Here is a 16,759-nt window from a genome sequence, read left to right as displayed (position 1 = left end):
GTATTTGGGAACAAAATTTTGTATCCACAACATATAAAGACTTCTTATAAGAAAATGACAACTGGCCAGGTGCAGTGGCTCACGCCTGTAATCCCAACACTTTGGGGACAGGCAGATCACAAGGTCAGGAGATCGAGACCATCCTGGCCAACATGGTAAAACCCTGTCTCTACTAAAATACAAAAAAAACTAGCAGGGTGTGGTTGTGCACACCTGTGGTCCCAGCTACTCAAGAGGCTGAGGCAGGGGCATCACTGGAACCCAGGAGGCGGAGGTTGCAGTGAGCCAAGATCGCACCACTACATTGCAGCCAGGTGACAAAGCAAGACTCCATCTCAAAAAAAAAAAAAAAAAATGACAACCTTATTGATAAACGAGCAAAAGATTTGAACAGATAAATTACCAAAGAGAAATAATTGCCAAATAAGCACATGAAAAATGTTCACTGTTAGACATTAGGGAAGTACAGATTAGAAATCACTTAGGGAAGTACAGATTAGAAATCACATGAAAAGCCCCATAGACCTAACTAGAATGGCTAAAAAATATTTTTAATAATAGTAAAGTGCTGGCAAGGATGCAGAGCAACTGGAATTTATACTTATTGGTGGGAATGCAAACTTTAGAAAAGTTTGGTAGTTTCTTATAAAATTAAACATTCACTTGCCATATGACTCAGCAATTCTCCTAGATATTTACCCACAAGGTGTGAAAACATAAAACAGGACCACACAATGACCTTTACCCAAGTGTTCATAAGACCCCTATTCATAATGCCAAAAACTGGAAGCAGCCCAGATGACTGCATACATCCATACAATGGAATACTACTCAGCAATCAAAAGGAAAGAACTACTGATACTTGAAGCAATGTGGATGGATCTCAAAAGCAACATGCTAAGTGAAAGAGATCAGATACAAAAGACTATATGCTCTATGATTTCTATTTCTAGAAAAGAAAACTATAGGGACAGAAATCAGATGAGTGTTTGCCAAATTGTGCCACTCCACTCCTCATAAATGGTTGTGGATCACTTGACAAAACCCAAACTTCTTAGCGTGACAGACAAGGCCCTAGTAATTTGACTTCAGTCTAGCCTCTCTACTTTCAACTCTGTATTGCTTCCCTGAGCCAGCAGACAGTTCTCCCAGCATTCCCTGTCATGCCTCTGCTAGTGGTATTTTTGCATTCTGCAGTACCTTTCCTTCTCAGGAATTTTGCTCGATCCTTCAGAGCTTATCTTACATCTTACCACCAATTTGTAGTGTTTCCTGATCCTTCAGTCTCCTTCTTCCTCCCTGCCTTTGCAGTGTGTGTTTCTGCCACAGTACTTGTTTATTCTTCTGTGTTAGAATTGGTTATTTACATTTTTACAGTACGTTATCAAGAACAGGAATCTTACCTGTATTCCTGATGGGACTGGTACAGTATGTGCTCAATAAAATGGCCATAGGGCCAGGTGCAGTGGTGCATGCCTGTAGTCCCAGCACTTTGGGAGGCCAAGGCAGGAGGATTGCCTAAGCCTAATAGTTTGAGACCAGCCTGGGCAACAAAGTGAGACTCCCAAAGTGAGAGCCATGCATGGTGGCACACACCCATGGTTACAACTACTCAGGAAGCTGAGGTGGGAGGATTGCTCAAGTCCAGAAGGTCAGGGCTGCAGTGAGCCATGATCTCGCCACTGCACCAGGTTGGGAGACAGAGCCAGACCCTGTCTCAAAAAGGGGGGCCATGGAATTCAGCTGCATATCCTTTCTTTCTCTTAAAACAAATAAAAGACAACACACTTTGTTGTGTGATAATCATGCTACAAAAGGGTATATAAAATATATATGAAGAATTTAAATATAGCTTTTAAAAATTCACCACTACTTAGCTTAAGAAATAGAACATCACCATTATCGCTGAAGCCTCCTGTGCATACCTCTCAAATCATACGGCCCTCCCTAGTGGTAATCTTTTAGAGAGCTCTAGATTTTATACTAATGATTTACTTCATAGTTGCAGTACATATTTGTTTGTCTGAACAATATTTTTTAGTTTTACCTGTTTTCAAAATTTTGTTTAAGTGTAATCATATAATATGTATTATTCTCACTTGTTTTTTACTCTTCAACATTATGTTTTGGAGATAAACCCATGCTTTGTGAAGCTATAGTTCATTAGTTTTCAGTGTTCTATACATTAGTTTTCAGTGTTCTATAGGATTTTATTGTACTATGAATGATACTTTATTTATATGTTACCATTAATGAGCATTTAGGCTGTTTACATTTGGGGTCTGTTATGAACAGTGCTGCTGTGTACATCCTTGCAAATACCTCTTGGAGAACGCATGCAAAAGTAGATAACTAGAAGCTGGGTTGGAGGGTATATGTGTGTTTAGGTTTAACCTGTAATGCCATAGTTTTGTCTAACGTAGCAACGCCAGTGTATATTCTGACATCTAAAGGAAGTTTCTCTGCTCCAGTCCTTCTCAGTGCTTGGGATTATCAGAGTTAATTTTCACCAGTCTAGTGGGTATGAAATGGTATCTCCTGGTTTTAATTTTCATTTCCCTGGTTATGTGGAATGCTCATCTTTTTATATGTTTATTGCCATTTATGTTTCATCTGGTGCCTCTTTTTGCCTTTAGTGAGTCTAGTTGTCTCAACACCATCTAATCACTGGATCTTTATTTCTCCACTGATCTGCCAACTTTGTCATGAATTAAGTTTTCATATATGTGCAGAAGAATAGATCACACTCTCAGTTCTAAGCTTCTGGTCTGTTTGTCCATTTTGGGGCAATACTTTACCATATTTATAAATCTTGATATCTCTACGCCCTTTTTTCCCCTTCCTATACCTTGGACTTATCAGTAACACCCATTGATGCCTTTTTTTTTTTTCAATTTACAAATTGTAAAGTTCAGTTAGTTACCCACTTATTCCCCTCTTTAAAAACAAAACATTTTATTTGACATTTACAGTATTTTTAGTCTTTTGACGTATCCTGTACACCTATCATTATCCTGAAATGAAGATCAAAGTAAAATAGATACTTAAACGCTGTTTTTTATTCTTTTCCTTAATCCCATAAAGACTAGATCCCAAAAGCCTCATAATTAGGAATATATGTTTGTTTGTGTGTGTGTTTCTAGGCAACCAAAAGGTAAATTTTATTTTTCCTAAGGCTTGAAAAGCCAGCGTAATACCACAGTTCTCATTACCAGGCCTGATCATCCTTCAGCCACTGTAACATTGCTCATTGTTCAGTATTCCTTACTGCTCAGCACTTTCCTTTCCTGCTGAAGTGAAGGAGTTTCTCTGTCTCGTGGTAAACTTGTTTTCATATTTGTCAAATTTCCTTTCAGCCTCTGCATGTGAGTTTCTAGATATTGTCGAGCTGCTGCTCCAGTCTGGTGCTGACCCCACTCTCCGAGACCAGGATGGCTGCCTGCCGGAGGAGGTGACAGGCTGTAAAACAGTTTCCTTGGTGCTGCAGCGGCACACAACTGGCAAGCCTTAATCAAAAGACTGGAAAGCTGCAGTCTGTAATAGCATAAGGCTTCCATTATGAAAGAAAACTACAAAAATAATACTTCTTTTATCGTCCATCTTTGGTATGTATTGGCTAATAAAATCAGTTCTATGGAACAGGGATTTTGAAGTCTCAGCAATTCATTCTTCTTGCATACATTCTAGGCAGTACAGTTTTGGTGATGAACATGTATACTGTGCATAATATAATCCAATTCTGCTGAGCATGCTCTGAAATTTATCACTGCTTTAGAGGGTGGGCAGAGGAGGAGACAGATCATATTTCACAGTATTAAACATGACTGCTCTTTTAAAAAACATACAGAAGCAAATGTACTATTAGGGAAAGTTTCTTGAGATCCCAGTATGGTAGAGATAAAATGATCTTTTGTAGCATTTTGTACACCTGGTCTGAATAGGCAGCTAAAATGTCTATTCTTTTGGCAGACAGAATTGGGAAAATAGGAACGAATAGGAGGGTTAAGAAAAAGAAAGCAAAGGAGAAAGCAGAATTTTGTCACATAAGGGGTATAGAAGTCAGGAACAGCCAGACTTACTGAAAATCTCAAAACCCTGGGGCATTTTAGAATAATACTTAGTGTTTTCACTCTAGGATTGAAACAGGTTATGGAGGATTCAGCACGGTTAGGTCATACTAAATTCACCTTCACTAAACAGGAAAGGAATTTCTTTAGGGCTCTTTTAATTGGCTGTAATGACCATGTCATATGTAGCAGCAGTCTCTGTTAAAAAAAAAAAAAAAAAAAAAAACTTAGGTCTGAACCGTTAAGTCTATTTGGGTCTATCTAATATGTTAATGTGAAATTATTTCTGGATACCAGAAGAACTTTTGTTTTTTATTAAAAATGTAGACAAGTATGCCATCATTTTAATTTAAAGGATAGACCAGTATGCCACACTTTTTTTTTTTTTTTTTTTTTTTTTTTGAGACAGGGTCTCACTCCTTCACCCAGGCTGAAGTGCAGTGGTGTGATCATGGCTCACTACAGCCTCAACCTCCTGGGCTCAAGGGATCCTCCTGACTAAGCCTCCTGAGTAGCTGAAAAAGCTGGCATGGTACATGCCACCATACTCCGCTAATTTTTGTATCTTTTATACAAATAGGGTCTCCCTATGTTGTTTAGGCCGGTCTCAAACTCCTGGCCTCAAGCAGTTTTCAGGCCTCTTAACGTAATCTCTGCTGAGATTACAGGTGTGAGCCACTGTGCTCAGCCAGGTATGCCACTCTTGAAACTGCCTCCCAATATTTTCCCCCTGTAAGCCCCAAAAGCTCCATCTGAGGAATTCACTGACTTTTCCTATTATGTAAGGAAAGTAGATAGTTGTCATAGGAAGAAAAATGAAATAAAAAGTGAGTTGAGATGCAAAGATAACTACTTAAAAGATAATTTTTCTAAAAGGTGTTACTATTAAAATACTGAGTAATAAACTTGCTTAGCATAGTCCTCATTGGTGAAGATTTTCATTAGCATGAGCTAACCTGTTCTTTAGAACAAGCCCCTCTATAACAGAAACAAGGCATATTAATGCTGTTTATTTTGTGATTTTTCTCTTAACTTCTTATTTTCTGAGCTATAAACCCAAAATCATTCACCAAGATGGTTCATTTTTGAAGCAATTTAATCTCTGGAAGTGACATGCATGTTAATACGTAACTGAAATACTGTAATTCTAGTAGAGCATTCTCTTCATTGTCTGTTATTTCACTACAATCCTAGCTACATTGCAACCTACTGTTTAGCTTAACTCACATTCCACACTAATTGAATGTGTTTTAAGAAACATAATACTAGTTATAGTGAAGTGACCAGGATGTCGCATGCAGTTTTTAATTGATGTTATTACTTTGTGCATTTTTAAGACATTAGCAAATCAAAAACAATTTATTCATTTTTAATTTACAGGGTATTTGAGCAAGAAGCTATTAAGGAACTCCTATTTTCATCTCTTTTGCAATTTGAACTTGATATTTCTTAGACAAGTTTTTTATTACCTGTTTTGCCATAACTAAAACTATATAGATTTGTTTTTAAGTAAAGAATATAACTTTTATTTTAAAGATTTCAAATTTATATTCAACGCTGTCACTAAAAACAGCTGTTAACATTTTCAAGTACATTCTAAAACCAATTTACAAAATCTCTATTCTTTGGTCATCAGTATTTGCATTTTCAGCACCCTTACTATCGTATCATAATTTATAGATCATCTCCCTGTGCCTTAAAACACTGTTCTAAGCCCATGGTATTACCTTTTCTCAGTATTATGTATATTTAGAATTAATTATATGGTATCTCAAGATATTACATGAGATATCTTGAAAAGGCTCATAGAAAGTAGTGAATTACCAACCAGAAACTAACTAAATTCTTCTAAACCTATTATAACTATGTTTCTAATAAAGATGTAAGAAGTCAGCCAACTGGCCACATATTATCTCTTATGCTTGTCAGGTAGAAGGGTAACAACCAGTATATAATATCTGGAATTATATCTAGTATATCTTTTTTTAATGTTGCAGCATTTTCCAGCTAAAAGGTTGCTATAATCCAGTGAACCTTTCTATTAAATAGGTATTTCTTAGCTTCCTGCCAGATTTAACTACTTGGCTATGGGTTATTATTCCATGTTCATTACAGCATCTCTGAGATTAATGAATAATGTGTGTGACTCTAGCAGAGCTGAGCTTGGGTTGCAGAGGAGTTCAGTGTCCAGACAAATATATGCTTCAGTTGAATATGAAAGCTTTTTTTCAAGTCTTTAAAAGTCCCCCTTCATAAATAAATATTTATCATAGAATAGGTATGTAACTCATCAGCTACAATTAGTAACGAAAATAGAAGATATTAAGTTTAAATATTTATGAGTGAATTTCAGATCCCCAGTTCCTAAGGTGATTTGGGGCAAATGTTTTCATTGTAGTTACAATATTATATTTGATCAGTTCTGAGATGTGCCTATTTTCACTTTTTTTTTTTGAGACAAGGGCTCACTCTGTTGCCCAGACTGAAGTGCAGTTCACATTTTAACATATCCAAAATTGGATGGCTTTTATAAACAATGGCCTACCGTAGTTCAGTTGCCAGCATTTTTTCTTAGTGATACATAAACTTATGCTTCTTACAATCAGTTATATCTTAGCTTCAGTGAAATAACAGCAGTACACCATTTTTTGTTGGTTTGTCTTTTTGAGACAGGGTCTCACTCTTGTCATCCAGGCTGGAGTATAGTAGCACCATCGTAGCTCACTGCAGCTTTGACTTGCCTGGCTCAAGCAATCCTCCCATCTCAGCCTCCCAAGTAGCTGGGACCACAGGTGCACACCATGAGGCTCAACTAATTTCTCTTTTTCTTTTGTGGAGATGGTCTCCCTGTATTGCTCAGGCTGGTCTAGAACTCTTGGGCTTAAGTGATCTGCCCGCCTCAGCCTCCCAAAATGCTGGGATTACAGGCAAGAGCCACCACGCCTGGCCACATGATCTTATTTATTCAAAGTCAATGTGATTATCCAAGCCTTTCCTATCAAGTCCAAAAATTTCTCTGAACATTATTATCAGGATAAGCAAAAGCAGCCATACTCAAAGGTGCATTATCAGCCTCTTGGTGGATTTTATATACACATATTGAGCTTTCGTTTTATACCATAAAGACCATAATAGCACTTTGGGAGGCTGAGGTGGGCAGATCACCTGAGATGAGGAGTTTGAGACCAGCCTGGCCAACATATAGTGAAACTCCATCTGTGCCAAAAAATACAAAAATTAGCTGGGTGTGGTGGTGTGTGCCTGTAGTACCAGCTGCTTGGGAAGGTAAATCAGGAGAATCACTTGAACCCAGGAGGCAGAGGTTGCAGTGAGCCAAGATCGTGCCACTGCACTCCAGCCTGGGTGACAAAGCAAGACTCCATCTCTCAAAAAAAAAAAAAAAGACCTTAATACCGTCTTTCATAATTATATGATTTGAAAAATTATGATTATTATTGGAACTTTACCTTGAGTATCTTTAATTACTTCAGTAATCATTCACAGTTGCTTCACCAGAGAGACGGTGGATTAAAGTATAGGGATTATCAGACTCAAGAAAAAGTATGCTTCCTTCTGATCATCAGCTAGTGTTTATTATGTACCAAGTGTGGTCACTTTTTCAAATATGCATTCATTGGCATTACACTAGAAGATTGAACAGGTAAAGCCATTTAACCGAATCTTTATTCACTTGTCCTTGAAATATTCCTGTCATGATCTTTCTATGGATCACTTCACATGAATCACGCATAGTTATTGGGAATTCACAGCTTATTTCTTAGTTCAGGGAGACTATTCCTTACCCGAAATGCTTGGGACCAGAAATGTTTCAGATTTCTAATTTTTAAAAAAATTTTGGAATATTTGCATTATATACATACCAGTTGAACATCCCTAATCTAAAAAGCCAAAATCCAAAATGCTTCAATGAGAATTTCCTTTGACATGTAAGCACTGAAAAAGTTTTGGATTTTGGAGCATTTAGGATTTTGATTTTCAGATTAGGGATACTCGGCCTGTATTTTTCTTTTATACTTGAATTCTTCAAAATTTTCTTTCCTGTGTTTTGTTGTGTCACTTTTTCTTAGCACAATTACAAAACAAATTATTTCACATTTTCATTGTCTTACGGGATGCATGTACTGAAATCACTTCCGGGGGCACTATTCCTTCCTTTGTATTCCTAGTTCTAAAAACCAGGTCGGGGTGTTCACAAATTACAGACTGATTTGTTTGCAGGACAGAATCTTTCTTGCTGATTTTATTCCTAAACAATAGAACACGGAAGTTAAAAACCAGGTGAGAAAACACGGGAAGAGCTGGCCGACAGCAGGCACTTGTCTCATGGTGGAGCTCTAGACATTCAGGGTGGCTTTCTCTCAGGGGTGGGAAATGATCTCGTGTTGGAGCTCTAAGCACTCAGGGTGGCTTTCTCTCAGGGGTAGGAAATGATCTCATGGTGGAACTCTAGGCACTCAGGGTGGCTTTCTCTCAGAGGTGGTAAATAATCTCGTGGTGGAGCTCTAGGCACTCAGGGTGGCTTTCTCTCAGGGGTGGGAAATGATCTCGTGGTGGAGCTCTAGGCACTCAGGGTGGCTTTCTCTGAGGTGGGAAATGATCTCGTGGTGGAGCTCTAGGCACTCAGGGTGGCTTTCTCTCAGAGGTGGGAAATGATCTCGTGGCGGAGCTCTAGGCACTCAGGGTGGCTTTCTCTCAGGGGTGGGAAATGATCTCGTGCTGGAGCTCTAGGCACTCAGCGTGGCTTTCTCTCAGAGGTGGGAAATGATCTCGTGGTGGAGCTCTAGGCACTCAGGGTGGCTTTCTCTGAGGTGGGAAATGATCTCGTGGTGGAGCTCTAGGCACTCAGGATGGCTTTCTCTCAGAGGTGGGAAAGTGACCATTTGAACCTAATGCTACTGGATGCAGTGGCTGAACACGTGGGACCATGAGGGCATTAAGGAGTCAGGAGGTGACTTCCAATGGACTGTGCTAGGCAGCAGCCACAAATTCATCATCGGCACTACAGGTAGGATTTATTTTTCCTCTCACTTGTGTAACAATCCCGGTGTCCATTTTAATATTTAGAAGGTAAGTTCAATTGATGGACACTCTGTGTAATAAAAGTCTCTTTTAAAGTACGTGCTCATGCACACACACAAGATAGAAAGTGGCACTCCCAGTGCCCATGGCTTTCATGGAGTGCATTTGTGGAGCCCAAAGCTTAGTCCTGGGTATGTTTATAGCACTTTAGCTCCGTTTGTGAATTTGGAACCCTTCCAAAAAAAAAAAAAAAAAGACATATATTATTGTTTATAATCTGCTTTATTCCGCCAAACCTTGACTGAACAGACTTGTGGATTGCTCTTTAAATCCCTCAGTGCCTTTAACTACCGTTACAGAAAGTGGTTAATGCGCATTCTAAATGAAGCTTGGCAGCTACTCCAGGAAATCACTTTAATTGAGGAGCATTAAATGTTAAAATGATTTTTTTTTTAAAGCCAGCACACACATACTGAGTATAGAAGTTCTGGCCCACTAGTAATAGTTTCTTGGTTATCATATCCCTCCAGCTTTGCAGTTGACAGGTGTCGAAAAGTGACTTTCAGTTCCCTGGGTCACTATCTGCAGACAGCTGGCCAGTGAGGAGGCAACCTTCAAGGATTCCACTTCAGAGGAGGGGGAAGGGGCTGTCAACTTTATGGATGTTTGTTTTTCTGAAATAATAAACTAGTCCCAGGTGACTAAAATATGAGATTTAACCCCAAAGTCCTCGCCTGGGCTCTCCATTGCTGTGCAGAAGCCATCTGTTGAAATCTGTTTACCATTTTAAAGATCTCTTTTTTATTTCCAACTCCAAGTGTGTGCCAAGACCACTTTTCGGGGTCTATATTTTATCTTTCAGAAAGCAGTTTCCAGCCTTTCCCAAATCCCCAACCCCTGCCAACCAACAGGAGATCCTGGTCTAGGATTGGCAAGCAAGAGAAAGATAAATTACTAAATTTTTTTTAAAAGGCCTCTCCTACAACTCTAGAGGCACTTAGCCTCTGTGAACCATGTAAGCTCTGACCAGTTCAGGGACACCCTATAACTTGCCCAGTTTAGTTACAGAATAACATACCAGTTTGTGTGTAATACTTAAATTCATTTTTTTTGTTTTTGGAGATGGCCAAAGGAAAAATCATCAAGAAGAAAGGGTTCTAAAGGGAAATCCTAAAGTCACAATAGCAAAAATGACAGAAGAAAATGAATTAAAAGATCATAAAGAGACAAATGTTACATGTAAAAGCCCATGCCTGCTTTCTCTGAAAGGATGTGATATACTCTTCCCAGGGCAGGAGCTGATCATTTAAAAGACCTTTATTTAATAGTTTTGGATGGTTTATATTTACTACTCCTTTTAGGAGGATGATGATAAAATTTCCCTTTTCCTAATGATTTGGCCCCATTTTATAAACATTGATTTTTTTTTCTCCCTCCTAACTCAGTACTTCTCCACAGTTGTGGCTGAACTATTTAATTCCCTGTGGCAGTCATGAGGCAATCAGCCATACTGAGTTTGATCAGTGCTCCCTGCACAGCCAGGCAAAGAGACTTTATGAAGAAAGGCACCAGGAATTCTGAATAACTGAATAAAACTGAAATAGCATTCTTCTAAGCAAGTGTGGCAAAGGACACACTTTCAGACTGCAAAGGACTATTTTTTTTTTTTTTTCAATTGATTAGAGCTCTCTGTTGCCCAGGCTGGCCTCGAACACATAGCTTTGCCTCCTAAAGTGTCACGACAACTGGCCTGAGCCACAGCGGCTCTCAAAGACAATTTTTAAACTTTAAAATTTTTTAATTTTCAAATCTAAGGAAATACCTGCAGATACACTGAGATCACCTCTCAAGATTTTACTTCTAGTTTAGATGGTTAAAATGTACAACACACTGACTTATCTTTCATTTCTTTTTTTCCTTTTGTGATTTTAGCTGAGTAGAATCCTGGGCCCAAGGAGAAAGGATAGAAAAGCAATGGAATGCTGACTGTGGAGCCTCCCATGTATTCTCCTGAGTGAGTCTTACTTACTTCTTTCTGGCTAGTGATTTCAGCCCACCACAACCTCCGCCTCCTGGTTGAAGCAATTCTCCTGCCTCAGCCTCCCAAGTAGCTGGGATTACAGGCATGTGCCACCACGCCCAGCTAATTTTGTATTTTTAGTAGAGATGGGGTTTTTCTGTGTTTGTCAGGCTGGTCTCAAACTCCTAACCTCAGGTGATCCTCCCACCTTGGCCTCCCAAAGTGCTGGGATTATAGGCATGAGCCACCGCACCCGGCCCCTTTCCTTTATTCTTTAAGCAGCTTTTTGGAAAGACACTGTCAGAAACAAAATCAGACTGCTCCAGAGCCAGTCTCCAGTGAGCAAACCACCAAAATAAGGGGGTCGGGGAGGGACCAGATCGTCTGTCCTTTGTGAGCTGGACATGTTTTATAGTCCCTAAAAGTTACTAGGTTAGCATTGTGGTGGGAGCTGTGTACACTAGAGCATAAGTGGAAACAGTTCGATGAACCTGCTGTACTCAAAACAATTGATAGTATGCTGAAAACAAAGATGCAACATAGGCTGGTGATGAAGGGCTAAGAATGGAAGACAAATTAGGGTATCCCAAAACATGGTATACAGTTCATAAACTGGCCAAAATTCTCATGCCCATTACCAGTGCCTCAGGAATGAGTAACCAAGTTTAGGAGCAACAGAGCCCTTCCTGCCCACACTGAATTTCCTTCACCACCACCCAAGGGACTGGGCTAGTGAAGAAAAAAGTCCTTACATTCAGCACCTTTTGTATTCCCCTGCCAATATCCTTACTCCCATTTGCAGTTCTTATCTTCTCCACCCTTCCTTGGTATATAACCCAGTAAGATCTCTTACCTTTCTCAGCCTGATAAAGCACTTACCACAGGAGATGATTTTGGCAAAGGATTATGACTCTCCTTGATAGCAGAGCTTTGGGTCTCCACTAAAAGACCTTTAATCCCTCCAAGAATCTCACTGGGCATTCTGCCTTGGAGGTACTAACTTTCTGTTTTAAGTGGGTAGACTGCAGTGCATAAAGCAGGTCTAGGACTTAGGTTAAGTCACAACAACCTGGTGGCAGCATTAGAGAACTCAGAGGTCCAGAGCCTAACCTCCTTTTTTGTACCCAACCAAGTTGTTCTGTGTAGTGCTTTTTTTTTTTTTTTAAAGTTTTATCTGTCCAGGAAATGAGAAAAAACAAAAGGGGAGAGGGAAACATCACACACATGATTAGCTGGTAGAGAAGTTGGCACTGCCACTGTCTAAGGAGTCTCAGAATATTTCCTTGCTCCATGGCCCCAAGTATTCCAGGATAACTAGTAGCTAAACATGTGATAAATAAGATTTCCTAACAAGACTCTATCAGCACCATTCAATAGAGCCATCTGCAATGATAGAGGTGTTTTATATCACTGTTGCCCAAATACCGTAGCCACTAGTCACATGAAACTGTTGAGCACTTAAAATGTGTCTAGTGTAAGGAACTAAACTTTTAGTTTTATTAATCAATTTAAATAGCCATGTGCGGCTAGTAGCTACCCTACTGGACAGTGCCACTGCTTTGGATCTTCTCAGCCAAACAAAACTGAGTGACTAATGGGAAAAAGAAGTACCCTGCAGTTTTTCCACAGTGGAATCCCAGCTGTAAAGAAATGCTGTGACTTTAATTTTTTTTTAATGTAATGAAAAAGTCTCTCTTGCTGTTTCCATTCCAGCTAAACTTAAGGTCTGCACAGTGATAAAGCCTCCTGCAGAGAAAAAAACCTAAATGGAGATTTTCCTAGAAAATGTTTGTCCAGGAGCCCTGATGACTCTGATGAGGTGTTTCTGTTCCTCTGTAAATATAGACACTTGCATGTACTTTCTCTAGAAAGACAAATGTATAAGTGCGAAGGACTTTTAAAATGCTACTGGACAGGCCGGGCACGGTGGCTCACACCTGTAATTCCAGCACTTGGGGAGGTCCAGGTGGGTGGATCACTTGAAGTTAGGAGTTAAACCAGCCTAGCCAATATGGCGAAACCCCCTCTCTACTAAAAATACAAAAAATTAGCCAGGCATGGTGGCACATGCCTATAATCCCACCTACTCTGGAGGCTGAGGGACAAAAATCACTTGAACTCAGGAAGCAGAGGTCACAGTGAGCTGAGATCACACCACTGCACTCCGGCCTGGACAACAGAGCAAGACTCTGTCTCAAAAAGTAAGATAAAATGCCACTAAACAAACAGTAACTAAAAATTATATAGTCAACATTTGTTCAGCTCATTTACTAAGTTTGGGGACAGAAGACTATGCCCAGGAAGTGGCTATTAGAAAAACCAGGGAACTTCTCCTAATCAATCCTTTATTGAGTGGTTCTGGTATTTCATGGCTCTAAGTGTAATAGTTCTGGCATTCACAGTTGTATTTTTGGTTTCCTTCTGATGATAAAAAAAAGACCCCATATCACTCAGTTTTTATTCTATTTATGTCAAGAGAAAAAAATTCCAGCAAACCAAAGGAAAAGCAAGACACATCAGCATCTAAAGAATTTCCATATTTATTTTACATAATTTTACCGTACACATCTCATGCCAACACACAGGAGGCATATACCAACAAACGCACCAGCTTCTGTTTTCCAAAGTCACATGGCAATAAATAAGGATAGGTGAGTCCTTTTTTTTTTTTCTGTTTTTTTTTTTTTCCTCCAGGAAATGAGACTTCATTTCTCTTTAACTATACAAAATTTACACTGTGAAGGATGAGGGTAACAATCCAGAGCTGAGGGGATCTGGGGCTTTGAGGTCTGACTGCAAGCTCAGAGCAACTTCTGGAATCCCACAGCCCTGAACCTGCTTGTTTGGCCGAACACAGTCCTCAAGTGGGAAAGTTGGTGTGATTCTTGCCTCTTGGTGAGCAACAGATGAGAGAGGGGGTGTCCTTCCTCTGTTCACCTGTGCTCCGCCTCCCTAAGCAAAGGAATGCTTGGTGTACCTCCCAAACCTGCAGCTGTCTCCTCACCAGAGCTAGCAGCATGAAACTGTGCTTTTAGTGTGGTCCTACCAAGCAGAGTGTGGATGGGATGACTTTGCTGAGCTCTCTCTTTTTGGCTCCAGTCACTGTGTTTAGAGCAGTTGGAGCAACTACTGCAAAAAGGGCCAATTGACCAATCCAAGAAAGAGAGAGCCAGTGATGTGCTTTTTATTTAGCTTTCAGCATGCCCAGAGCCCTTCAGCAGCAGACAATAAAACAAAACTCATTTCCACTTAATTGAATTTTTCTTCATCTCACGGTTTCCAATTTTTAAAGTGCAGTGTTTAAAAATGAGCCTCCTTGGGCCTTCCAGACCCTGCTGGCTACGGTCATTATTTTCATGGTTATGACCAAGTTGTCAGTCGTGGCATTTAAGAGTGTAGGTGCCAGAGAGTGGACTGTCATACAGCACACAACTTTTCTAATTGGAAGCCTTGAACCCCTCCCGTAAGGAGGCAGTTCGCAATCACCAGCTTGAGCTTCAGAGAGAGATGGGAATGTCTTTTGTTTTACAGACTTCTTAAACTTCCTTGCAAAGTGAACTTAATGATGAAGATCTAACGGCCAGATTATCTTACTAGGTTTCCTGTTTTACACTGGCCAAGAAAAAAAAATTTTAAGGACACTGCCAAATGCTTTTCTCGAGTCTTAATTTTTTCTTCTTTCCCTGATGTTTCACAGTATTCATTTGCAGGAACAATGTTATCCATATGATAGTTGATCTTTATTTTACATTATATTCATAACTGTTAAATGAGACAAGAAAGAGAAAGCACAAAGACTGAAAGGAATTTGCCTGAGGTTGCACAGCAAGTCCTTGAAAGGCCAAGAACCCTACTCCCAACAATGTGATTTACCCATTGGGCCAGCTTAGCCCTTAAACCTGGTATTTCCTCCATGGTTTCACTACCTTCCAACAAATATAGATTCCTCCAAAGCCCCTCAGTTTCCATGTTTGCTTATACCAGTTACCACTGGAACTTGAGGTTTTAAATAATTTGCTCCTGGATTCAAGAGCTTCCTACTCTAAAATTGGCCAGCCACGCACTGCAGATAATGGTTGCTAGTTAATTGCCGTCTTAGAGCCAAAGACAGGTCAAAATATTGTGAATACCTCTAGAAGGTCTCATTTCATTTTTAAAATTCATCCATACATTGTAGCAAGGGGAAAACAGCTACCATGTAGCACGTTATACCCCATAATAGAACTTCCAAGCAACAGAGGAGTGCCTCCAAGAGAAGCTAAAGGTAATGAATGCCCTGCTGTTCTCCATTTCCAAACTCCAGAAGAGCCAAGGAACAGTCTTGTCATGCAGTGGCTCATTAGTGGCACCGGCCCACCCATAATGCTAACTCCACCTGCAAAAATCTTAGCCCTACCGTGACTGTGCTTCTAAACAGGCAACAACGTTTGCTGCATTCTGGGGAGGTGGCTCTGGAAAACATAAAGCTCTCCTCGTTTTCAGGCCAGTGCTCTCAAGGGTTCTTCCAGCTACCCAGCCCTACTGATGCCAAAAAACTCTTGATCTCGTCAACTCTTCACTGAGTTCCTCAAGAGATTTATTATATTAGTATACATGAGTAAGGCCTCTTCTTCTTCCACTACTGAACTGGGAATTAGTCAAAAACTGATGAACTTACAGTGATCTTAAACTGCTACACAGAGGAGGATGCCCCCTCTCTAAAAAGCCTGGTTTCCCCCACACTATACTCACCAAAAACATCAAGTGCCTCTGAAATCCATGAGTTGGTCAGCCAAATAGTCAACCTGCAACAGTGATCTGGGTGGGCAGCTTTTGAGCTGGTTCACTGCCCAGCAGAGCCTTTTCTCCTGTGTATTTTGATCAGCCTGCTAAGACGTGTATTTAAAAAGCCATCCTCCAAAAAGACAATTGCATTTTCTTTTCCTCACATGGATTGTTACCTTGCATTTATGTCTTCCTCCCCACCCCAATGTTCCCATGATTGGCAAATTTCCAATAGCACAGAATTGCCTAGGCGTAACACACCATCATCCATAAACATGGAACCTCAAGAAAAGCGTCTACGTTTGCAGACTCCTCAAGCAAAAATCATGACCACTGCAGCACACCAAAAAACACGGGTACACTATAAAATTGGTCAGAGAAGAAGAGGTGGCCCGAAGGCTGATCCCAGAATTTACTGTTTGAAAGAAGCTTAAATGAACTCAGTTTCATCCTGGAACGGGGCTTATAAAAGATGCAGCAGCCCAAGAGGAACTGTGTATTCTTCCTGTAGTCTGCCCACAACATGCCTAAATCTGTGCAGTCCTCAAAAAGTGACCAACCATTCACAGAAGGAAGGGTCCTTAGGGTCTCTGGCCCCATCACTTCATGTGATAGAAAGGCAATGCCTTCTCACCCTTTTCCATTCGCTGATCTCATTTAAGAGAATGGGAGGCCAGAAGAAGCAAACCACAGCTTTCCAGAGGGACAGGAATACCAGCTGGCTAAATTCCAGTTTGCAAATGGAGAGCTTCCTGATGGCAGATGGGTGCACATGGCGGGAGCTGAAGCACCATTCAGAACAGTGTTTCCCACAGCAGTGCACTGTCGCAGAAGTGGCAACTGGTAAAGCAGAGGTTGGCCTTGCCCT

General features: G+C 40.3%; 1 protein-coding gene across 2 annotated transcripts in view; it reads left to right on the top strand.

Moving 5' to 3' along the window:
* Positions 1-3,645, top strand: part of ACBD6 (acyl-CoA binding domain containing 6) — a 199,516-nt gene extending 195,871 nt beyond the window's left edge. For both annotated transcript variants that reach the window (XM_012444598.2, XM_064370379.1), the window contains one exon: positions 3,357-3,645. In XM_012444598.2, coding sequence (XP_012300021.1) covers positions 3,357-3,511 — 155 coding nt within the window. In that variant the 3' untranslated portion in view covers positions 3,512-3,645. The remainder of the gene's footprint in view (positions 1-3,356) is intronic.
* Positions 3,646-16,759: the final 13,114 nt, after the last annotated feature.

This window comes from Aotus nancymaae, unplaced genomic scaffold (genome assembly GCF_030222135.1).
Source record: "Aotus nancymaae isolate 86718 unplaced genomic scaffold, 86718_ANA_hifiasm-v0.15.2.pri h1tg000108l, whole genome shotgun sequence".
In the NCBI taxonomy this organism is placed as follows: domain Eukaryota; kingdom Metazoa; phylum Chordata; class Mammalia; order Primates; family Aotidae; genus Aotus; species Aotus nancymaae.
This window is presented reverse-complemented; position numbering and strand designations above follow the sequence as displayed.